General features: G+C 41.0%; 2 protein-coding genes across 5 annotated transcripts in view; both read left to right on the top strand.

Annotated features, from left to right (window-relative positions):
• IQGAP1 (IQ motif containing GTPase activating protein 1) overlaps positions 1 to 8,058 on the top strand; it is a 111,291-nt gene extending 103,233 nt beyond the window's left edge. For all 3 annotated transcript variants that reach the window (XM_007478075.3, XM_001364376.4, XM_016424586.2), the window contains 2 exons: positions 2,575 to 2,683; positions 5,557 to 8,058. In XM_007478075.3, coding sequence (XP_007478137.1) covers positions 2,575 to 2,683; positions 5,557 to 5,670 — 223 coding nt within the window. In that variant the 3' untranslated portion in view covers positions 5,671 to 8,058. The remainder of the gene's footprint in view (positions 1 to 2,574; positions 2,684 to 5,556) is intronic.
• A 2,675-nt stretch (positions 8,059 to 10,733) lies between these two features.
• The window catches only part of CRTC3 (CREB regulated transcription coactivator 3), an 87,390-nt gene continuing 72,668 nt past the window's right edge, over positions 10,734 to 25,455 (top strand). The window contains exons 1-2 of one of the 2 annotated variants that reach the window (XM_003339890.4): positions 10,735 to 11,162; positions 20,875 to 20,985. In XM_003339890.4, coding sequence (XP_003339938.3) covers positions 11,031 to 11,162; positions 20,875 to 20,985 — 243 coding nt within the window. In that variant the 5' untranslated portion in view covers positions 10,735 to 11,030. Of the gene's footprint in view, positions 11,163 to 20,874; positions 20,986 to 25,455 lie in introns of both variants that reach the window. The other variant, XM_016427921.2, reaches the window with a different exon arrangement.

Here is a 25,455-nt window from a genome sequence, read left to right as displayed (position 1 = left end):
CTCAGAAGTGCCTCACTAAGGTCAGATTTGAACCTAGGACCTCTTCTCTCTAGACCTAGATGTCTTATCTACTGAGCCACCTGTTTGCAAATAGGACCAACCTATTATATTCTAGATAATCTGCTTTGGATTATATATACTAGTGGGAAGTAAGACTATGAGATTACTAAGAACAGTAACTATTCATTTAATGTCTCCCTCTCCTTTTTTCCCTCTCCCTCTTTTTCTTCCTTTCCATACCTGTGCGTGCACGCGTGCACACACACACATACGCACATCCCATTATATATATAAAAGTCTTTTGTCGTCTCTTTAGTTCAACCTACATTTCTTTATCACCTATTATCTGCAAGACATTAGGGACATAAAGGCAAAAATTATAGCCTCTGCCTTTGGGAAGTTTCCATTCTAGCAGGGGCCTGGCATAGTAAAACATGTACTCAGATAAATACAGAGAAAAGGGGTGGTGGTGTGTGAGGATGCCAGCAAAGAACGGATCCAGCAAAAGGACTTTAAGAAGATTTGAGGAGGGAGGAAAACACTTAGGGCAGGGGATGGGGGGGGGGGTGTCAGGAAAAGCTTAGTGAAGAAGTAACTCCTTCACTTAGCTTCAAAGAAAGAAAAAGGGGACAGCTGGGTGGCTCAATGGATTGAGAGCCAGGCCTAGAGACAGGAGGTCCTGGCTTCAAATCTGGCCTCAAGCACTTCCTAGCTGTGCGACCCTGGGCAAGTCACTTAACCCCCATTGACTAGCCCTTACCACTCTTCTGTCTTAGAACTAATACACAGTATTGATTCCAAGATGGAAAGTAAGGGTTTAAAAAAAAAGAAAGAAAAGAAAGGGATTCTGAAAGGTAGGGATGAAGGCCTACACAAAGGTATGGAGGCAGAAGATGACTTGGGACATCTGATATGAAGGGGAGTAATGTGAAAAGAAGTTATTAAGAAGGTAGATTAAAGCCAGATGGTGGGGTTTTAATGCCACCTTATAATTTACCCTGGAAGCAAAAGACTACCACTGGTTATTTTTTTGAGAAAGAGAGCAATGTGGTTAGATCTGCACTTTTTAGACAACTGCTTTGGCACCTTATATGGGATGAATATTGGGAGGGAAGGGGAGAGGGTGCCATTCAATGAGGGAGAAACTAGAGGCAAGGAAATGAGAGCCTTGATCTGTATGGTAAGAGACAAATGAAAAAGATGTGAAGTCAAAACTGGGGGTGGGGTGCGCAATTAATTGGATATTGGGATGGAGGGGGGTCAAGGACATCGTAAGGAGAAATGGAATTGAGGCCAAAATTATGAATTAGAGTAACTCTAAGGGTGGTGGTACTTTCAACAGAGAGAAATATTTGAGGGATGAGTGAGTTTAGAGGAGAAAATAACAACCAATTGCCATAGAGTGAGTTTGAAGAACTGGCTGGCTATCTATTAGGCAGTTAGAGATTTGGAGATAATTCAGGAGACATTGGCTGATATATACATAGATTTACTATATGCATATTAAGGATTGATTTGAAAGTCATCCTTCATGATTGCGCTTTTGATAGGAAAAATTAAGGGTTAGATTAGAAGAAGAGTTTGTGTTAGCCCTCGTTCTGTATGGCTCCAGGATGCTAAGATTTTTCAGTATATGTTTATCAGATGGTAAATTCTAGTTGACTCTTGTTTATGTACGTGTCACACACACACACACACACACACACACACACACACACACACACACACACACACACACACACCTAGATATACATGTATACCACTTTTCTGTCTCTTGGTGCCAGGGGTCACACCCCAACAGTCATTCTCTTGTGACTGTTTCCAATATGCTGTTAACAGACTTGAAAACAAGATCTCTAAGATTGTCAGAATGATGTATCCAGTAAGAGTATGTAGGTGCTGAGTAAAGGTCTGGGGTGCAAATGACTAATTTAGTATCACAGGTTTACAGCTAAAAGGTGCTTGAGGCATGAGGGGAGTGCAGGAGCTTTAATGTACAGACTGTTATGGCATCAGTTTGGGATCCAAGACCCTTTGAAGGCTCTCATTGGTTCTCAGTGATTTCACAAACAGGAGAGGTTGTCAAGTACTTGATTTCCAGATAACGGAGACTTCATATCTTTTAAGAATTTACCCAGCATGATATCTGACTTCTGTGTTCACCCCTTTGGACCTAGGCCACCTTCTTCCACCCAGTCAAATCTTTCTCTTGGCTCCCATTTCCCCCACTTTACTTCCCCCTTCCCTTCCATCTCTTAATTCTACCTCGATTTTTATGGCTACCCCTCTTCCCTGATGGGGGGGGGGGGTGTATGTGCGGTTTTACTTGATAATCTAAAGACTTCCTTTGGTATTGTCTTTGTATGGTCTTTGATTGCTACTACTTGAGTAAAGCAGAGATGCTAGATTGAGGTTGGCATCCCATTCTCTCTTTAAGTTCCTGAGCATATACTTAAAGAATTCACTATATTCTCTCCTTCCTCATTTCACAATGTTTGCTCCCACCATGTCACCGTCTTTTACAAGACAGGAAAGCTATGCCCTCTTGGTAATATTTCCTTTTTTTTAAAACAGGTTTAAAAATGTGATATTTGAAATCAGCCCAACAGAGGAAGTCGGAGACTTCGAAGTGAAAGCCAAATTTATGGGAGTTCAGATGGAGACTTTCATGTTACACTATCAGGTGGGTTTTTTCTTTAGAGTGCCCTCTGTAAAGATGAAATGATTTTGTTCCCATTAAATAATAACAGTTGCCGAGAGTGCTTTTTAGGGTTACAAAGTACTTTCAGATAGAGGATTTCTTTTAATAGTCACAACTCTGAGAAGCACTGGAAATACTATTAAGGGTCTCACAACTGTTAAGTAGCTGAGCTGGAGCTCCAGCTCAGGGCCTTTGGAGTGGCTGTTGAGTACTCTTTCCATTATCCCACTCTTCCCCTAAAGAAACAAGATAAAAAAATGTTTTGAGGTTCCCCCCCCCCAGGCTAAATAATATGGAGGTCTTCTCATGGGGGTGCAGGGGGCAGGGTGTTCTAATGCTTGTCCAAGCATGAGGCTTGAGATGTAGGAACTTTGAGAGTAGATTATAGCACTAAGAGAAAAGAAGAAAAACAGTCATGACTGCTTAGCAATCACCCAGTGCTTTCAAGTATGCAGAGGACTTTATTTCATTTCATTTGGAGCCTTACTGTGGGAGGTCGCCGCTTTTGTCCTCATTTTACAATGGAGAAAACTGAGACTGAGAAGTGAAGTGATTGCCTGGGGTCATTTAGTCAATAACTGAGGTAGAATTTGAACCAAAACTCCTTCCCCCCTTGGCTGCCCCAGTTCCTTTTCTGGTATATAATACTCCCTTTTCCCTAATGTAGCACTCTCTGCCTTCTTGTCCATTGCAGTTCTTATTCTCCTTGGATTAGCCATCCAAGGGGTAAAGCCTTCCTCATATCTGTCTCTCACCTCTTGTTATACTTACCTGGTCTAACTGTTTATCAATCATACTTGTCCTCAATAATGATATTTCTCACCCACAGACGTTACCAGCTTATGTTTACTGTGTATATTTCCATTATCTTAAATTATTGGTCATTTTTGTCCTTCCTAATATTGGATATGACTGTGCTGCAAGGATTGTTAGAAAGGGTTATGTTTAGGCACTTTCAATTTCCCTCTAGTATTAGTGTTTCTCTTTACCAGTTGAGTACTTTCCCTTGTCATATCTCCTGGGAAAGAATATGAATGATATAAAAATATAGGAATATCTCAATGTTCATGGGAAGGAAATTGATGGAGTATCTAGATTTTTAAAGTATTTTGTCACATATATACATGAAATAATACAACAGTTGGTATATTTTTCTAATCTTGATAGATATGATCAGTCCGTCCTTTCATTATGATCCTGAAAAGTAGTGTATAAATCATAAACCACTCTAAATGTACCAGGGGAGTTCTGTGCCTAAAGGATCCCTTTAGTGTCTAATAAGAGTAATTAATCATTCCTAATTTTAACTTTTTTTTAAACTAGCTTTTCATGTAGAGAAGAGTCAATAACTAAAGTTTTTTTTTCCCCCCTAGACATTTACTTTTAATGCAGATCCACAGTATTGTCTCTGAATTAATTGTATTCATGTCTTCTGTGGCAAGAAGTTGGTTCATGTTTTGGAAATATATTCGCCAGTTCCTGAGCCTCCTTTTTACAACTACTTACAAATAGATTCTTATATAAAATGTGATCTCTGAAGGAGAATCAAAGGTTTCCTGATATTTGGAATATTAAGACAGTTTGAAGTTTAAGACTTTTACTTTAAAGTTGTAGAAAATTAAATGAGTTGCCCAAGGTCATGTAGTAAAGAAACTTTCAGAACAGGGATTTGTATCTAGGTCCCAATATTAGCCCAGATACAGTGCTCTTTCTACTCCTCATCTAATTATATAGACTTCCCCAAACATTTCATTTTGTCAGATATACACACAGACAAGTCTGTCTTTCTGCCATTGCCTATAGTCCTGCTAACTATTAAGATGATTAGTTAATTGATTCTAATCCTGTAAATTTGACCCTTTCATCACTTTTTTTTTTAACCTTTCAAGTTCTGAGACTGATAGCTTAGATCTCTCAAATTTATTCTCACTATAAACACAAAATCTTGCTAAAAATCAGGAGCCTGGTGGATCTTGTTGAGGCCATATTGTTGACCCTGTTCTTTCCATTCCCCATTGAACATTGTTTTCCATTTCAGATTGTAATTTTCATTTTATCTAGATTTTTTTTTTACACCAGCCACTTTTGTATTGTGTAAAGAATATTTGGCTTTGGATTCTAATCCTATTATTTTTACTAACTAACTCTAGTACATCTCAGTTTTCTTATCTCTAAAATGGGCAGATTGCTTTAGAATCTTTTTCAAGTCATTTACATTTTAGGTTTTATAATGTTCTATTATAAGATATTGCAGAAGCTACTAGTCTCCCATTTGTCACATAAAATCCTTCAGCCTTTTTCTATAATTTCAGTAAAGTGGAGAAGTACAAAACTTTCTAATACAGGAAAAGATAGATGAATGTAAGAGTTAAATATTTCTTTTTAAGAAAACTTGATGTATGATTATATGAAAAACAATCCCTGAATTAACAGAAAAAATGTACTCACAAAATACTTATTTCCTAAGTAGTCTGCTTATCAATGTTCTTTTATACAATCTGATATGGAATTTGTTTCTGTATGATTCCTGTTCACTCTCAACATAATGCCTTTTACAAGCAAACTGCAACCTAACTAATAAGGACTTTGATGTCAGAATTGATATAAGGGTTATTATTGTTGATGAAATGTATGAGCCAGTCACCTCATGTAAGGGAGTCAATACACTGTATGGCTGCTACACTGGTAGGCATGAAAGAGGTCAACTTCCAGAGGATTATTTCTGACCCTCTGTGGAAATGTCAACAAGGATGCCCAGAATGAGACAAACTCTCACTCTTTAAGATGGGTGTATCTCCGTTCTTTGCAGTTCCAAGATTTTCTCATCAAACTTTTTGATTTTCTTCTCTGGCCAGGATCTCCTACAGCTGCAATATGAAGGGGTTGCTGTCATGAAACTGTTTGATAGGGCAAAAGTCAATGTCAACCTCCTGATTTTCCTTCTCAATAAGAAGTTCTATGGGAAGTAATTGATGATTGGCCTTATGTGCAGAGGACCAGAAGACCAAGGGAAAAAGGATTCCCCGATGACTGCCTCGTGATATTCTTTGCCCAGTGGAGCCAGAGACCCTCCCAATGCCAAACTGCATCTCCTCCCTCTTTGGGATCTTCTGTAACTCAGGCTTCGGGTTCCTTCATTTAGGGGTTTGAGAGGAAACTTAAACCCCTAAAAACCATTTCCCATATGCTATTAGACTCAGTGGTTACTTGGATATATTTTGAGCCTAGGGTTCGGTTCTTATTACTTATGTAGATGGACGATATTAGCACTAGTTACAAAAAAACTTACAGCTTTTTATATATATGTACATGCAGAGACCAGTTAATGGCTTAGACTCTAATCATTAGGAGACTAGATTGAAGCTAAGTTGTGTTTTTTGTCCTCTAAGACATAATGCTATGGGAAATGTGTTCACATTTGATCTTTGCCATTGTAGTTCCTTTGTGCAGTAGCCAGGGGTAGAGGGTATTCTGCCTAGGGAGCTTGGGGGGCGGGGGATCTAAGGGGGGAAAACTGTCTATGTATTCCTCTTGTATTTGGACCACCTGGTCAGTTTTGTTGTCTGGGTTTGAGTAGCTTCCATTTATATTTACACACACACACACACACACACACACACACACACACACACACACACACGTCCATTTTTTTGGAAGGATCCAGTTGATAAAATACTTCTGTATCCAGGAATGGACCAAGTTCCTGTTTGGTTTCTTTTTCAGTTCTGGTGCCCACCTAGGCATATACAATTAGGCCAGTTTAGGAAGGCACCCAACCCTATCGCTTAGTGAACGGTTTTAGATCTAACATTAAGCATCCTAACTAGATTCCTTCATGATTTTGGTTTGTTGCTTTAAGGTGCCTTATTAACATAGATAAATCTAAATACTTAAGGGATTTCTTTATGGTTGCTCACCTGCAGATAAATATATGTATATTTTTTTTAATTAATAAAATAAGGGGTATAGGATATTTTAAAGATTTATATAATGCTTCAGAAACCTTTAGAGTGCTTGTAAGAAAAGTAATTTTTTAATAAAAAAAATCAAACAAACCCTAGCCTATCTGCATATCTGAAATCTTAGAAATTTTCTCATAGCCACAACACTAGAGGACTTATTTGCAGAACTGCAGAGGGATAGCCCTGCCTTAATGTAAATTGAACCAAAACCAAAATATGCCAGCTCAACACATAATTTACTGTATTTTAAACCCTGATTCTTACACTGGTTTCTCATTTTCCTGTTTTTGCAGACTACATTATTATATTTAATGATGAACTCTGCTTTTAAGGGTCTTTAGTCCTAAAAATTAAGCCTTCAAAAAGAAAGCATGGATGGATGAGGTCTGTCTGGGAATAATATATATGATTTAAAAAACAAAACAAAACCTGTCTTTAGGAATACATCACTAAAATCATGCCATCTTCTATTGTTTTGGTTCAATATTCCTTAAGTATAAAACTGTCTGAAACCCAGTTTAAGCAGCATTTTAATGCACACACAAATCCTTCACTGAAACATTTTTATGAATATTTTGAAATTGGCCGATGTGTTTTTCTAGTGAACCATGTTAAGAAATAGCCATTGGTTACTAGTTGTGCAATATTCTTGTTGCAGTTGTAAATATCAGAGAATTATTTTTTAGTACCTATTTAAGTACTTTAAACATTTCAGGACATCGAAGAGATGGGAGATTTAGGCAAAGAAAATTTTAACCATAGAACTAGAGAAGGGATAAATTATAATAACTCAACGGGAATTCTCTATTGCCAAGATTTGTGGCTATCTTAAACTGTTTTTTTTTTAATAAAGGCATTTTACTCATTAAACAAGTAAACTAGCAATTACACAAATAGCCTCAAAAACTGGAATCAAAGTTCCCATCTTTCTTCTCACATAAAAGGGTATTACTCTCTTTTTGGCCCCATCCTGGGCCTGAAACTGCAATGATGACCCAGTCTATAAAGGACACTATTATAAAAGGGACACTTGGATTATTTGTAAAAATTACTTGTTCACCTAATACAATCTTTGATGTGAAACATCAAGCACAAAACCTTCAGAGTTAAAGAATTTATAGGGATAATATTTAAAACAATTTTAATATATTGGAGAAAACTGATAAATTTTCAAATCTTGACATTGAAACTTTGTAGCTTTTATTACTGTTTTATTTATTAGTCATAGGATTCTTCCGGCTCCTTTCTCCCTCTTGGGCCAACTTCTCCTTGCCAGCCATCATGACATTTGTTGCAAATTTGTTTCCTCCCTGGAATTTGGGCTGCTTATTCCATTTGTTGGCACAAAAAAATTGTCTTTTGTATATCTCAACCAAATAAAAGGTCATTTGTTCATGTTTTTTCTTTCTGCTGCAGTTTAATCAGTTCCTGATCACTACTACTCTGCCTGCTTTGTAAGAAGGGATTACACAATCTTTGTTGAATATGAGAATGAGTAACTGAAAAAAATGAAACAACTCCATTTCCTGTAGTGTTGAGAAGCAAATTGGAGGAAAAACAAATGAGCTCCTAGAAATCTGTCACAAAGCTATTTCAAAACTTGTTTATAATTTTATATACAAAATATTTCTTGAATTATCCTTTGCTTTTTCCCCTTTAACAGTGTCAGATTTAATTTTAATTGCTTGAATACTGAAAGATTTAAAATGCTCAAGCAGCTGTTCTTAAGGAACAGTGGGATACGACTGGATATTATACAGAAATTAGGAATAGGTCTCTTCTCACCAGTCACAGAGAAGTGATTAGTGGTGGATTTCTAAAGGGAAAGTTAGGTACATGACAGCAAAGGACAATTAAGTACCCTGCTTAAATGCTATCTGCCAGAGGCATCTAGGCCAGTCATTCTGCAGTGATCTATAGCTGTATACCTGGGTTAAGTGTAATAAAACTGGCAAAAAAATAAAGATGAGTTATCTGAAGGAGTAGGTTTGTGTCCTTGTGGAAGAGCCATCTGACACCCTTCAAGAAGGCTGGGAAGCATGACCTTGTCTAAACATTTTGGACACTTAACATTTTTAATAAACAGTTTAGGAGTGCCTTAACCTTTGTTTTTACAAGGAAGATACTGTCCCTTTCTGAACTCTGTCCGCATTTGTCAATTATATTAGAATTTTGAATTTGAGAACCTGGTAATAACTTCTTTTGGTAACTGCTAACTTATGCCCTGGTGAGGATTCTAGGAATCTATAAGACTAAAGGGGAGATCTGAAATGTTAAAATGGAAACAGCTATTGGAGAAGGGACAGGGTAGAGAGTGATGATGGTGGAAAGTGGATACTAAAGCAACCAACTTCAAAATCAAGTTTGTAAGCAGTAATATGTAGTCACGACTAACTTGGTTAGCTCAAATAATATTCATGTGGTGTTTGGCCCAGACTACCTTCAGTGTTGTAGATATGCTTCTATAGAAAGGAAAAACTGGAAGACTATGGAAAGCTCTAATTTCAGTCACAGGGCTGATAACCTAGGAGTAACCAAGGGGTAGAGAAAGCCCCCTGTGCAGGGTAAAATGACCCTTTTGGGGGAAGAAGGAAGAAGGGCCAGAGAAAAGGGGAGAATGGCTTGTGCCGTTTTTCCGGTTTGTTCACAACAGGATACAGTAGTTGGTGGGGTTTGCTTTAAACTAAGATCACATCTAATGAGATAATTGTGAAGTGCTTAGCACAACGCCTGGCACAGGGACCACATCCAGGGGAGCCATTCTTATTGTTACAACAGGACACCAGGCACTTTGGCCAGCTGGCTTTAGTGGCAGCCTTCAGGTTAGTCCTGCAGGGGCCTCAGAAGCTAGATTCGCAGATTCTGAAGTAGGGAGGACTTTGGGGATATGACACAGTTGGCATTTATCATGTTCTTAAAGGTTTGCAGTGGTTTGCATACATTATTTCATTATCTGATAGGATCCCACCCCCTCACTTAACAGGAAACAGGTCTGGGGACGTTGTGACTTGCCCAGGGTTCCTGAGCTAACTTTGAAAGGCCAGGGCTTCATCCATCCATGCGTGGGGGCCTGCATGCATACACAGAGACACCATCTCTCCTGGGCTGCCCTCATGACCATTTACAGGCTTGCCCAGGTCGGATGGCATCCTCATTTTGGACAAGACACGGGACTGTGACTTCATTCCATTAGGGTTCTGGGAGGAACCTGCCGCCCTTGGGTGACAGGGAAGTTAGATGACTGTTCACAGCCCTCTAAGACCCACTGGACTTGAGACCTTCTCCAGGCGGGCTTACTGCACTGTGCATTGTGGTCAAGGCCTTTTTCAGTCGTGTCTGAATCTGACCTTGATCCCACTTGTGTTTTTCTTGACAGAGATGCTGGTTTGCCATGTCCTTCTCTGGCTCATTTTACAGATGAGGAAACTGAGGCAAAAAGGGTTTGGTGGCATGCCCAGGGCCACATAGCTAGGAAGTGTCCCAGGCCAAATGAGAACCCAGGGCCGCCCGTCTCTGGATCAGGAGCTCTATCCACGCAGCCACTTAGCTGCCCCTAGTCCATATCACTTATTAAGTGCTTGCTGTTTACCGGGCCCTGACACCGAAGGCAACCCTTGCCCTCCGGGTGCTCACAATGTGACAGCTATGGACAGTTGAGCTGGAGCGGGGAGGAAGGGAGACCTTGGCGAGGCCGGCAGGGTCCAGAGCGCCCCCGACTCTAGGGCGGTGCGAGATGATGCTCTGACATCGCAGCCTCTGCTACCCCGCTCCTGCTGGGCCGGGCGGGGCGGGGCGGGGCCAGGCGGGGCGGAGGCCGCCCGGAAACGAGGATGTAACTAACCGGGCCTTCCCGCTGGGGGCCCCAGCAGCGCGGGCAGGGCTGCTTCAGAGAGGCCGCGCGCCGGGGGCGGGGCCCTGGGCTCCTTCGCCTTTCACTTTCCTTCACCCACCCTCGCATAATTCCCGACTGACAGGGCCCGACTGCTTCAGAGAGGCCGCGCGCCGGGGGCGGAGCCTCAGGGTGTGGGGCGGGGCCTCTTCGCTAGCTCCCTGGAGGCTGGCCCGCCCGGGCGATTCAGAGGCCGCGAGCCGGAGGCGGGGCCTGAGGGTGCGGGGAGGGGCGGGACCCTGGGCTCCCTCAGTCGCTCTCTCCCTCCCTACCTCCCTGGTTCCCTCGCTCGCTACCGGGGCTGGTGGCCTCGGGTCCGATCTGGGAGCTCTCCCTCAGCCGCTCCTTCTGTGCTGCTGGAGTCGGGCGTGCGGACCGAAGGGGTGGAGGCCGGAGGCCGGGCGAGCAGGGTCGAGGCCGGGGCTGGCGGCCGCGGCTAGGCCCTCGCCCTCCGCCTCCGCCTCCTCCGCGGGCCGCCATGGCCGCGTCCCCCAGCTCGGGCAGCGCGAACCCGCGCAAGTTCAGCGAGAAAATCGCGCTGCACACGCAGCGCCAGGCCGAGGAGACGCGGGCCTTCGAGCAGCTTATGACTGACCTCACGCTGTCTCGGGTGAGGCGCCGCCGGGGCCGGGCTGGGGCTGGGACCGGGCGGGCGGGGCTGCGGGGCCTCGGGCCAGGGCTGTGGTGGCGGCGACGACCGGGCGGGGCCGGGCCGGGCCGGTGACAGGTCTCGAGGCCGGGCCGTCCCCCTCCTCCTCCTGTTCCCCTCCTCGTCCGCATCCCCGGGGCAGCCCCCAGCCCCGCGGCGTGGCTCCCGGCCAGAGGGCTGTGGCCCAGCGCCTCGAGCGGGCTGGTGGGCAGGCGAGGAGCCTGCGTGGGGCTCTCCCTGAGGCCCCAGGCTACCTGACCCTCGCACCTCGGGTTCCTCTTCTGTCAAGGGGCAGTGGGCTGCTCGGGGACCCCCGGGGATTGCTGCAAACATTACCCCTGCATCTGTTAAGCTCTGGGCTAGGCACCAAGGCCACCGGCAGGGCCTGCCCTACGGGAGCTCCCACAGCAGATCACCACGGACCACCGAGAGAGGACGGCACCGCAATGAGAACCTTTGGGAATGGCCTACTGCAGAGTCGGGGTGGGGGTGGGGGAGTAGCTGGGGACGAGGCCCTGAGTTCGCTGCCAACGAGGGCATGGGAGCTGGCTGGGCAGTCCAGCCGGGAAGACAAGATCCTTGTGTACCTAGGAAACAGTTAAGGCACTTCCCAAATGCGGAAAGAATAAAGACAACAATGATCCCAAGGAGACCTGTGATTTCATGGGTTTGGGAAAACCACCAGGGGAGGAACCTCATTTTACCCTTGCAGGGGTTCACCTCAGCTGTAAAGAAACTTTCAGAGCAGGGATTTGTACTAGGTCCCAGTATTAGCCTCCTACTAGGCAAGTTCTGAATCTCAGGGTCATGCTGCTCCCATAGAACTAATACAGAGTCAATACCATTGAATTTGAAGAGGACAGGGGCCCAGAATGGTCAGGGAGGACTTCACATGGAAAGAAAAAAAAGGGGGGCAGCCAGGTGGCACAGTGGATTGGGAGTCAGACCTGGAGACAGAAGGTCCTGGGTTCAAATGTGGCTTCAGATACTTCCTAGGTGTGTGATCCTGGGCAAGTCACTTAACTCCTTTTGCCTAGCCCTTAATACCCCATCTGCCTTGGAACCAATACTTAGTATTGATTCTAATATGGAGGTTAAGGATTTAAAAAAAACAAGGAAAGAAAAAATAGGATTTGGATAGGTAAGGGAGAGAAAGGAAACTCGGTGAACATACAACCAAATGGGAAAAGGGTTTTAAAGTCAAGAATGAATTATAGTGTATTTGTGGACCTTCCCTGCTTCAAGCTGTTGTTCATGTTAGGTAGTATCAGATAATTTGGATAGGTAAGGTGGGGCTAGATGATAGAGATATTTGAATGCAAGACTTCATTTTGTACTCTTATAGGTAATGAAGAAAGCCATTGGAGGTTTTTGTGGCAAAGAGGTGATAGAATATTTTTAAAAACCCAAAAGAAAAGCTTTAGGAAAATGATATTGACTCATTTCTGTGCACTCTATGATAAAACATAATCCTGTGAAAACAGTAGTACCATCTCCATGTTATAAATAAGGGAACTGACACTTAGGGAGCTAACATGGTGTAGGAACTAGCCCTTGAACCCAGACTTTCTGACTAAAAATTCAGTGCTTAATCCATCATGCCACACTACCTCCTCACAGCACATCAGTCTATCAATATATATATATATATGTATATATATATATACATACATACATATAATAATAATCAGGTCTTTTTGGAGCACGGAGAGCTTAGAGGTAGTGAAGTCTATTAGGGAAGCTGTTTAACAAATATTAATTGATTATTTGTTATGTGTTATTAAGCCCTGTTTGTGTGACTCAAAGATGAATTGGACATGCTCCCTGTTTTTTAGGAACTTAAACTGCAGCAAATTAGATAAGACAGATACCCAACTATATAGTAAAAAGTTATTTGTTAGGTCCCATGTTTTTTTCATTTTTAGTTATGTCGGAATCTACTTGACCTCATTTGGGGTTTTCTTGGTAGAGATACAGGGGTGGTTTGCCATTTTTTTTCTTTAGCTCATTTTCCAGATGAGGAAACTGAGGCAAACAAAGTTAAGTGACTTGCCCAGGATCCCACAGCTAGTAAATATCTGAGGCTGGATTTGAACTCAGGAAGATGAGCCTTCCTGACTCCAGAGCTGGTACTCTGTTCACTGTGCCACCTAGTTATATTTGTTAGGTCCCATAATGTTGTATAAAACTCCTTGAACATTCAGAGAATGAAAGGAGCACTTTTAGTTTGGATTATCAGGGAATGCTTGCTAGAGGATGCAGCATTTGGGCTAGGGGAGGAATTTGAAAGATAGCAATCCTTCACCCCAAAACCCATGAAAAAAAGTGCAGAGGCAGGAAAGGATTAGATGGTTTGGGGAATAATTAAACCCTTTGAGGTCAGGGACTGACTTTTCTTTTTTTTTTTTCTTTGTACCTCCAGTGTCTAGAACAGTGGCTAACATAGTAGGTGCTTGATCAATATTTATTGAAAAGAACAGCAGCCAGACAACATGTCATAGTGAGAATAGAACTGGTTGGGAGTCAGGGGATGTGTATTCCAGTTCAGTTTTAATTTTGTCTAACACAAACTATGTTTATACAGCAACATGAAATAAGTTTACAATAATGAAGAAAAGTATACTTTGGAACATTTTATTCACATTACTCTATAAATGACAACTACATCTTCACTTAGTCAAGCTTTGCATGTTGGTTCATTTTCTGATACTCCTTCAGGAACAAAACTTCTCTGTTAATTATAGTATCAGCTAATCATCTGAAGGTTGTAGCAGCTTGATTGCAAAGGACACTCTCTTTTCCACTGTGTCAGGGTTACAACAGGAATCAGCCCTAGGTTTGATCTGTGCTAGGCCAGAAAGATATATTCTTGCTTCTTTTGAACTTTTCCATAAGGGATCATTGGATCATAGAGCCAGAATTGTTTGGTGCCTCACAGGCCTTTTAGTTTAACTCCAAAAGGGAAGATTGAGACCCAGATATTACTTGCCCTTATAAGTCTTATAATCAGTAATAAAGAGATGATTCTAATTCAAGTCCTTTGATTTCATGTGTAGTGCTCTTTCCATTGCATCATATTGTCAAGAAAAAAATTGTTTTAATATAGAAATACCCATGGTATCAAATATCTAATCAGTTTTGGAAGTGATGAGAAAACATTTATTTTTACAAAGTCTAAGTATGACTTGCCCTATATTTAAAGCTGTAGAGGACCTAAAAGAACATCTAATCTGAGCACATATTAAGGTGAGGGAACTTAGAACCAGAAAGATGAAATGACTAGCCCAGGATCATAGTGCCAGTAGGAGACAAAGTCAAAATTCTAGTTCCAATTTTACCACTAATGAGTTCTGTGACTGGATCTCAGTTACTTCATCTGTCAAATGAAGTAATTAGATTGTTTCTAAGACTCCTTCCAAGTTGAAAATTCTGGAGTAATCCTATTCAATCATTAATAAACATTAATAAGCACCTGCTGTGCGCCAAGCACTAGGGATATAAGAGGCAAAAAACAGTCTCTGCCCTTTAGGAGCTCACAATCTAATGGCTCTTTGGCTAATGAGGAGAGCCAAATAGGAAGTTCTATTGGAGTGGACTGTGGACTTGTCAAGAATTGATTATGAGCTTTTACTTTACTTTAAAAAAACAAAACAAAACAATTCAAGGTGGTACCAGCCTCTGCTAGCTCAATGGCAGGCAGTATAGATAAAGAGGAACTGTTGGAGGTGAGGGATTTCAAGGAAAAAACAATGGGATATATGATTGATGTCCATAGATAGATAGAAGATGTTAGGAAAACGGGAGACACAAAGACAACTGGGAGATTTTGAATATCTGAGTGAAATGGATGAAATAGGTTGGAGGGTGCTACAGCAGGAAACAGTTTTGGGCATATTGATTTGAGGTGACTGCAAGACATACAAGTGCAATTGTTTGGGAGACACTTGGAGATAACCAGACAAACTTGATAGGCAAGACTGAAAGTCATCAACTTAGACATGATGGCTTCCAGCTAAGAATTATCTAAAGAAATAATTTTCTTTTTAAGAAAGAATGTAAGGAAGAGCAAAGGACCAAGACTATATCTCAGGCAGTTCCCCCCAAAGACTGTATCTTGAGCAGTTCTCACACTTAGGGAATAGAAGGAAAAAGGAGTCAGAGGACACAGAAGAAGCAGTCTGGGAGGCAAGGAAAAGACATTCAATCAATAATCAAATGTTAAGTAACTAATGGATACAAGCACTGTGCTAGGTGAGTATACATGATGAAAGTGAAACAATTATTGCCTTTGAGGAGTTTACCATCTTGGGAGAGAATAAGAGAATGATATTTACATATATATATATATACATATATATATGCAAAACAGACACAGGACAATTTGGGGGAGAGGGAAGAAAGCAGTAGCAGTTGAGGGGATTTGGAAAGGCTTCATGTAGAACAGGGGTTCCCAATCTGAGGTCAGTGAACTTGTTTTAAAAAATATTCTCAGAACTGTATTTTATTGTAATTGTTTTTCTTTGTGGTCCTTTGTATTTTATAAATTTAAAAACATTATTCTAAGAAGGGGTCTATACTTCACCAGACTACCAGAGAGGTCCATGGTAAAAACTACTCAAGAACCTTTGATGTAAAAGATGGCATTGGAGCTCAGTCTTAAAGGAAATTTGGAATTCTCAGAAGAAGTAAGGAGGGAGTCTTTTCAAGGCATTGGATATAGCCAGAGCAAAATCACTGGATTGGAGCAGTAAGAAGGTCAGTTTGGCTGTATAGTATCACAGTGTGCATGAAAGGTTAAAAAATAAACAGAATCCAGAAAGTTAGGTTGGAGCCAGGTTGGGAAGGGCTTTAAGTGCTAAACAAAGGAGTTTCTATTTGATCTTAGAGATACTAGGGAGTCATTGGAGTTTGAGTAGGGAAGTGATGGCTTTACTTTGGCAGTGGAGGATAGATTGGAGTAGGAGAGTCTTGAGCCAGGGAGACCAAATAGGAGGCCAACTGAGCGAGTCCAAGAGAGCGAACATAAAGACTTGATTTAGCATGGTATGTGAGTGGAAAGAATGCAAAGGATGTTGTGGATGTAAGAATGACAAAATTTGGTAATTTATTGGATTTGTGGGTTCATGAATGAGAGTGAGGAATTGAGGATTGATACCAAAATTGTGAGCCCATGTGACTGCAAGGATGGTGGTGCCCTTAACATAGGAAAGTTTGAAAGGGGATAGATTTGAGGGGGAAAGATGAGTTCTCTTTTGAATATCCTGGATTTGAGAGTATATGCAGCTCAAGAAAATGAAGTTTCAGAAGCTAAGGGAGGAATTTCAGGGGTGCCCTAGAGATATCAAGGAGAATGATGACTATAGATCTGGACACCTAATTCCAGCTTCAGATGGAGAAAATTCTTCCTGTATTCTTCCCTAACCTGCTAACATATTTGAAACTGACTTTTGGTTTGATTAGTTGATCATATTCATCTGTCAGTGTAGTATACTTGAGAAATAAAAATATATTGTAGATGTCACTAATATTGGGGAGAAGAGACCAAGGTAGAGTTAAGATAGTTATAAAGTTTTTGTAAACTGTTTTACAAGCCTGCCCCCTTTACCTGGGTTTCCCAAGTGTCTCTCCTGTCTCTTTATCCTCTTTTATTTCTAAATTCTTTCTTGGTGAACCCATCAGCTTCCATGCATTTAACTAGCATCTCTATGAGATAATTCCCAGATCATGTATCCAGCCCTTATCTATCCAACTCTCCCATCTTACATCTCTAGCTGCTTGTTGGAAATTCCCACTTAGTTATGCCATAGGCATCTCAACTTCAACATGTTGAAACAGAATGTGTGTTTTCCCTAAAACCATATCTCTTCCTGACTTCTCTGTTTCTACTGAGGGCACTTAGATTCTTTCAGTCACCTAGGATTGCAACCCAAGCGTTGTCCTCAACTTTCACTTCTTAGCCATTGACTTTATTCATTCAATTTTCAAGTCTTCTTAACTTCTCCTCTGCATCTCTCTTCATCCCCCCCCCTTTTCTACACTCATATGACCACCTCCCTGATTATGAAATATGTGCTTCATAAACACTTACCAAATTGACTCTCACCTCTCACCTGGACTGTTACAGTTGTCTTCTGACTAGGGTCTTATATGCTCTAATTTACCTTTTCCTCAGTTTTAGATTACTGTTTCAAAAGCACAAGATAACCAGATCACTCTCTTAGTCAAGATCCTTCACTATGGCTCCCTAGTGTGTCTAAGATAAGATACATGCTTCTCTGATTCTCACTTTGTACTCTGATTTCAGCTTTCCTTTCCAGGCTTCTTATATATTACTCTTTCTCCCAAGCTAGAGCCAAATGTGCTTGTCTCCTACATGTAACAGTCTATCTCTAGCCTTTTTTGCACAGGCTTGGAAGGCTCTCTCTCCTTCACTTTTTGGAGTTCATAGTTCCCTTCAGGACTCAGCTCAAGTGCCATAGTTTTCAATAGAACTTTCTGGATTCTTCCAGTTATTTGTCTTCTCCCTCTTTGCCACTATCACTGTATTTTGGATATGTCGTGTACATATTTGTCTGTGAACATATTGTATGGAACATATGCTCTTTGAGGGTAGAAATTGCCTCAGATTTGTATCCTTAAAACCTAGCTCAAGAATTTGTATAAAGAAGGCACTCTGTAAATGCTGAATGCTGATGATTGTTTGCTGATAAGGCCTTTTCATCCTTTGCTAAAGCCACCAAACTTAGATTGTGGTTTTTTTTTTAAGGCTACTAATAATATAGATTCTAAGAGGGAGTCAAATGAAATAGATGTGGGAGAGAAGTAAATAGGATTGAAAATCTTACCTGGGTTAGGGTTAGACCAGGGTTAGACCAAGTCTCTCTGACCTTTGTTTTCTTCACAAAAAAAAAACAAAACCTTGGATTTGTGGGATTGTGAAGGGTAAACCACACTTAACATCAATCAGAAGACAAATTCATTCTTTTTTTTAGATTAGATGGAACAGGTCAGGACTGCTTTAGAGTTTGCAGAAGTAAGTATGTTTGCTGAGAAATGGAATCAAGAAGTGCCTGCCTACTGAAGTGCCTAACCACTGAGAATATAGGCAGGCACTTTCCAAAAATAGAGTCACTGATCAAAAAGTAGACAACAAGTTCACCGGAAACTTGAAGGTTGTGATCATTGGAGTAGATCTGAAATGGAAATCAAGGCTTTGAATTTTGACACATTTTCCACAGTGAAAATCCACACCTTGATATGTCCATAGACCACATATCCTTGTTGCTCTCCTCCCCTTCCTTCCCCACTTTAGTTGAATTAATCAGCAAGATGAGGAGGAGTTTTCCCTTCTAAAATATTAACAGATATGTCTCACTGGGGACAGAGAAGAGGATGGCTATTGTGCTTTTTTGCTCTTTTCCTCCTAGTCCTGGTTTTTGTGAGTTACTTAAGGGTCTGATTCCTCTCTGCTCTGGGCCAAGTGTTCTGTGGACTGCAGCAAGAGTGAGAGTGGCAGAGAAGGAAACTGAGGAGAAAACTACTGTTCTGGTTCCCAGGCTATCTTGAGTGCCTGAGGCTGTAAGGTGGTGACCCTCTTAGAATATCTAGAAAGGAAGGGCAGCAGCCATTGAAAGATAGCTTGGTTCATCAAGAGCAGAGGGTGCCAGAGTCACCATTTCTTTTACTGACAGATTCATTAGACTAGGAGATTTGGGAAAATGCTGTTGAGGGGCTTACACTTAGATTTCAACAAGGCATTTGGAAAAATCTTTCATTTTTGTGGACACAATGGAGAGAGGAAAGCTAGATAATAGTGTAGCCAGTTGGATTTGGATCAGATTGAAGCATTAGATACAGAGAGAAGAGGGATTGGTTAGCTGTCCACATGAAAGGAGCCCTTGAGTAGTGTGCTTCCAAAATTGGTTGTTGACCCTGTGCTGTTTTTAATGATAACACTATAATATTTTTATCTGTGATCTTGGTGAAAGCATGAATGGCAAACATTAAAACTACAGATGACAGAAAACTGGGAGGAATAGCTAATGCTAAATAGTAATTAGGATCTAAAAAGAGACAAATGTAAAGTCCTACCCTTGAGTTTATATAATCAACAGCCCAAGTCTGAGATGGGAAGGGCATAAACAGAGTACAGAGAACAGAGAAAATTACCAGATGTATCTCACTGGGGACAGAGAAGAGAGTGGCCATTGTGTTTCTCTGCTCTTTTTCTCCTAGTCCTGGCTTTTGTGAGTTACTCAGGGGTCTCTGATTCCTCTCTACTCTGGGCCAGCTGTTCCTACTAGATATTTTGTGGACTCCATTCACAATACTCAATTCAAAGGAACTAGTTCCAAATCCTTGCGTTGCCACTTCATACCCATGTAACCTTGGTTGAATCATGTAATTTCTTTAGGCCTCAGTTTCTTAGTGAAATTAGGCATTTGGATTAAATATAACCTCTAAGGACCTTTCTCATTCTAGAACCTAGGATCCTAAGTGAAAAAAAAAAATCTAGGAGCAGCTAAGTGCTAGAATGAATAGAACATTGGACTTGAAATCAGAAAGACCTGAGTTGACATTCTGCCCTAGATACTTTCTGACCCTGGGTGAGTTACCCATCATCCGTGAACCTTTGGTTCTTTATTTTTAAAATGGAGACAAGAATGTCACCTATCCCTCAGGTTGTTGTGAAGATCAAGGGAGGTAACATAATATATACTTCACAGAAATGAAAAGATTCTTTATGCTGGATATTATGGTTATTATTAGACTCAGGATGAATGAAAAGGTGTCAAGGCAGCCATAGTGTCCAAATGGAGGGATGTGGTCCCTCTGTTATTCTTTGCCCTGAGCAGAACACTTCAGAAGTACATAGTAAAGATTTAGGTTTTGTTTTTTTGTTTTGTTTTGTTTTGTTTTGTTTTTAACCCTTACCTTCTTATTATCATTTCTAAGAGAGAAGAGCAGTAAGGACTATGTAATTGAGGTTAAGTGACTTACACTGTTAATAAGTATCTAAAACCATCCTTGAAACTAGGTCCTCCTGACTCCAGGCCTGGAATTCTACCAAACTGCCCTGGAGTTCAGTTTTTAAGACAAAATTTTGAGTAGGTGAGCCATATTCAGAGGAGAACAGATGGAGAAAGAACTCAAGTCTGTGCCATATGAGACCAAAGGGGATGTTTAGCCTGGAGAAGGCTTGAATCCAACTAGCTGTCTTCAAATATTGGAAGCTATCATGTGTGAAAGAAGGATTAGACTTGTTCAGCTTGAGTTCAGAGGGCAGAAGTTAGGAAAAATAGGTAGGAGCTGCAGGGAAGCAGGCTTAATTTTAAATATAAAGACCAGTTTCTGAACTGTTGAAAAACCGAATCAACTAACTGCCTCAGGAGACAGAATTTACCATCTCTGGAGGTGTTCAAGTGGAAGCTAGATAAGCCCTTGAGAGGGATATTGTAGGATGGGTTCCTGTTCAGCTGCTTTTCAACTTGGATTATGTGAGATTTTCTGTGAGCTGGGCTTTGCTTATCCCCACTATGGGATCCTCTTTTAACCCTGAAGGCCTTTAGGTGCATACTTAATGGGCCTAGACAATGATGATCTGGCACTGTCTTTTTATTTCTATCAAAACTTTGCTTCCCTCTGTGAATTTCTTTGAAATTTTTGTTTCTAGGTTCAGTTTCAGAAGCTTCAGCAGCTCCGCCTCACTCAGTCTCGAAACCAGTACCATGGAGGGTCATTGCCTAATGTGAACCAGCTGCGCAATAGTGCAGCAGAATTTCAGGTAACCTCACATACTTGTCTTGAAATGGAATAGACTGTAAAGACATGGCCCTCTCTTGGTATTTTACAAATAAGATGGCAGTGGGGGTTGGGTTGGAGAACTAGTCCCGAGTGTAAGTTCCCTATTCTGCAAGGGAAAATTTGTTGGCAGCATTCTCTGTTATGGTTTCTGTTGGGTCTTTGTAAAAAGAACTTCAGATAACATTATTTCACAAATATAGTAACTGAGTTAGATAAGTGCTTTTTCTATGAGCACAGAGCATTTAATGTTTTGTGATGCCAATTGGTATTTCAACCAGTTCTGAATCTTGTTGCTATGATTCATATTAGGGCCATTTACAGTTTTAGTTTAAAGCTAGGGATATCTTGGTGATCTTAATTTCTGGAAAGGTGAACTATTTGCTACCTTTAATGTTACATTAATATTGTATATTTGAGGCAAGTAATTCAGTTCATTCTAATCCTTGTTCATTTTAAAAGCACCTTGCCCTAATTTTTGTTGTGAAAACTGTGTTTACTTGTTTACTAGTGTCTAGGAAAAGTTGTCATTTCAGCATAATTTCGTTTAGTGTATTTTTGATAGTACTGAATAGGGACTCTTAGGTACACATTTATTGGACACATACTATTTGGGTTAAATGCTTGGCTTATAAAGACAAAAACTTAAAACAATCCCTCTTTTCAAGGACCTGCCTTTCTCCTGGGAGAATACAACTTGGACACAGATAACTAAATATAACCTACTTTAAAGAGAGTGAGCACTAACAGTTGGGGGGGGGGGGGCGGTATCAGGAAAAGTTTGGAGGAGGAGGAGGGATGGTACCTGAGATGAGCCTTGAAGGAAGCTGAGCATTTTCTAAGAGTGAGAGGAGCTGGGAGATGTAAGAGAAGAAAAGTCAGGTTCAGGAGAAGCTACTTGTGTCTCGTGATGGCTGCCGGGAGGATTCGCTCTGCTAAAGGAGGAGCACTATAGGACTTCAGAGGTTACATTTTTCTTCGAGGAGATCAAGTGATTTTTGAACAAGGAAGTGATAGGGTCACCTCTGTGCTTCACAGAGTGTTCTTTTCGCAGTTATTCATTGGATACATTGGAGAAGAAAGGGGTCTACTTAGGATGTTACTGCAGTGACCCAGGCAAGATATAAAAGTATAGAAGTGTAGAAAAAAAGCATGAATGGGGGCAGCTGGGTAGCACAGTAGATAAAGTGCCAGGCCTAGAGATAAGAGATCCTTGGTTCAAATCTGGCCTCAGACTCTTCCCAGCTGTGTAAGTCACTTAACCCCATTTGTTCCTTCTTCCCCCCAAAAAGAGTATGAATGAAAGATTTGTTGTGGAGATAGAAAAAGCATTTATTTTTACTTTTTAAAATTATTTTTAAATTTTTTCCATGGTTACATGATTCATGTTTTCTCCCTCCCCTCATGTCTCCCCCATCCCAGAGTTAACAAGCAATTCCATTGGGTTATACATATATATTATCACTTGAACCCATTTCCATATTATTCATTTTTGTAAAAGAGTAATCCTTTACAACCAAAACCCCAAATCATATATCCAGATAAACAAGTGATAAATCACATGTTTAAAGAATGTATTTATTAAGAACTTGCAATGTGTTAAGTTCTGGGTATACACATACAAATCAGCAAGATAGTGAAAAAGAATGGTCAGAGAAATAGACAGGAAAAAAGTGGCCAGTATCCAGAGGGTGACTGGTCAGCAGCATGGTCAGGGCAAATGAGGGCTGAAAAAAATCTAAAAATTGTTGGCATTTGGTGAGGAGTTGGTTTTATTCCTGTAGGATAAATTACAAATGTCTTTGTTTAAGTTTAAAGCTCTTCACAACCTGACCCCAACCTAGCATTCAAGTCTAACTGTACCCTTCTCCCCTTTTCATATTCTTCAGTGTAGCCCAGCTGACCTTCTCTGTTCCTCACACACACACTCCATCTTCCATCTTTGTGCCTTTATACTGTTTGGGGCACACCTTCTCCCCTGATCTGGAAAGCACTTTCTCCTTACCTCCCCCTTTATGAGAATCTTTCTCTTCTTTTAAGACACAGTTTATACACTGCCTCCTACACACAGCTTTTCCTGATTCCTGATTTTCCAACTGTTAATGCCTTCTCTCCCATGCTCCATCATATTTGTTTTCTTTATATTAATTCTGTAGTGCTTATTGTCTCTGCAGAATGCATGTCCCTTGAAAGCAGAGATTGTTTTATTCTTTTTATATTCCAGTGCCTGTCACCTTGTAGGTGCTAAATAAATGTTTGTTGGTTGATTTATTGATAGAAGTGGTGAGGTAGTGAATCACATTTCAAGGGTTTTAGAGGTGAGGAAATAGTGAGCATGGAAACTTTTTCTAGAATTTGTCTATGAAAGAGAACAATGCTATCAGATAGTAGGTTCAAATGAAAGTTGTTTTTTTTTTTTTAAAGATTAGGGAGACCAAGGTGTGAGGGAAGTAGCTGGTTGATAAGGAGAAACTGAAGATTGTATCCCCAAGTAGAATATATAGTTCTTGAGGGCAGGAGTAATTTTTCATTTTGTCTCTGTGTCCCCAGCAGCAAACACAAAGTCTCTTAACTGTCTGATACTCTTGAATTGAATTGACTTAAAGACACAGGAAGGGCTTGACTTTGACGAAAAGAAGGGTTACCTTTTCAGAGATTTTAACTAAGTAGTTAAGGATCGAGGGGAGGGGGTTTAAGGTCTAGAATAGGACTTAGGAAAGTTTTTTGTTTTGATGACTTCACCTTACTAAAGGAAGAAGCAGATTGTTGAGAGGAGAGATGAGAGAGAGGTCATGGGATAGGAGGAGAGAAGAGAAGGTTAGGAGCAGCCACTGGGGAAAAATAGAAGGATCAGAGAATAGTGGGAAAGGCCCAGCTGAGATTTGTAGTTGATCTAATGTTTAGTTCTGTAGTTCTCTTTAGTAACATCAGCACAAGGAGAGGAACCAAAAAAGTTGGGTGATAAGAGGTTTGGGGTCTGGCAAGACATAAATGTCAAAAGGACAAGGGGCAAGTGATTTGTAGTGTGGAGCTATGCATAGTGGTTTACTATATGATCAGGGCTATGAAGGGAGAAATAGGAGTCTAGAGGTAGACTGGGAGGTGGGTGGAGGGAACTGAAGACATTAGTGGGCTTTGGGAACAATCAAAGAGAAGAATTTCAGAGTTTGGGAACCTTGGGGCAGCACATTTGTGATTGATGAGTTCAAGTGTAAGCCTGTCCTTGTGGGTAATAGAATTGAACTGATGATGTAGACCATGAGATCATTGAGGATGATGGGCTGAGAAGTCTGTTGGAAGGGTCATTGAAACCTCCACATATAAGGTCAAGAAGGGGGTGGGATACAGAGGAAGACTGAGGCCCGAGGGCTGAACTGCAAAAGAAGGGAGAATGATGCTGATGATAATGGCAGAATTGCATCTTGGAAAGATAGTGAAGAGTAAGGAGTCTGCCTTATACCTCTCTTCTGGTCTAGAGTGTTGTTGGGCAAAGATAAGGTTCTCAACCTGGAGAAAGCAAGGATTTCATGTCTTCGGAAGGGAATCAGCAGTCCATGAATACAAGAAGATGAAATGGGTTTGAGGGAAGAAGTGCAGAATGAAAGGAAATTTGTTATTAGTAGAAGCAGGATTCCTGAAGGCCCAATGGAAAGGTTGAGCAGAGTGGGTCCTGAGGAGGGGTAGAGCAGAGGTTAATGGGGATAAGAGTGAGTAATGGTAGCAGGGGGAGGAGTTTTCAGCTAGGTAAACAACTCTGAATCTAAGTATCTGTTAGCTTAGTATCATCATCTGTAAAATCAGGGACTAGATTAGTCACTCACCTGTGAAATGAGCAAGTTATTTTAGAGAGTTGAAGGAGGGAATGAAGAGAGAAAAAATTAAGCAAAAGAAAAGTTGAAGGTTCAAGATCTGTCTGGAGTCAAGATGGTGCAGATGAAGAAGGAATAGTCTAAAATTATCTTCTCGCCAGCTCTCATGGTTGCCAAAACTCCCGTTTCTGAGTCAAAAAATCTTGTACATCAGCTTTGTCTTTTATTTGATTTAGGGATGCCTTTCTTTCCCCTCTGGGCCTTTATTGGGTTATCTTTACCCTATGTAGCATGTTTCATAGGAGACACCCAGACTCATTTTCATTTTTTACCATTTCTTTGCATTTATATCTCTCTCCAGGCAGTTTCCTTTTTTTTTTAACCTGTACTTAAGTTTCTGCATCTGTAAATTGGAAAAAACAATGTATTGTCATCTTACCCTGGGACAAACTGAGCTAATGCTTATAAAACACCCTTAAGTTTCTAAGAGTTACTGGATCTGCCATACAGATTAAGAGTGTATTGAAATCACTATGCTGTTGTCACTTTCCTCCTCCATCTAAACTTCTTGGAAGAAACCTTTTCTGGGAGGAAATATGGTAGAATTAGGAAGACCTAGTTTCAAATTCTGTTCCAGATGTTTA

Source organism: Monodelphis domestica, chromosome 1 (genome assembly GCF_027887165.1).
Source record: "Monodelphis domestica isolate mMonDom1 chromosome 1, mMonDom1.pri, whole genome shotgun sequence".
NCBI lineage: Eukaryota > Metazoa > Chordata > Mammalia > Didelphimorphia > Didelphidae > Monodelphis > Monodelphis domestica.
Note: the sequence above shows the minus strand (reverse complement) of the source record. Positions and strands in the feature narration are given on the sequence as shown.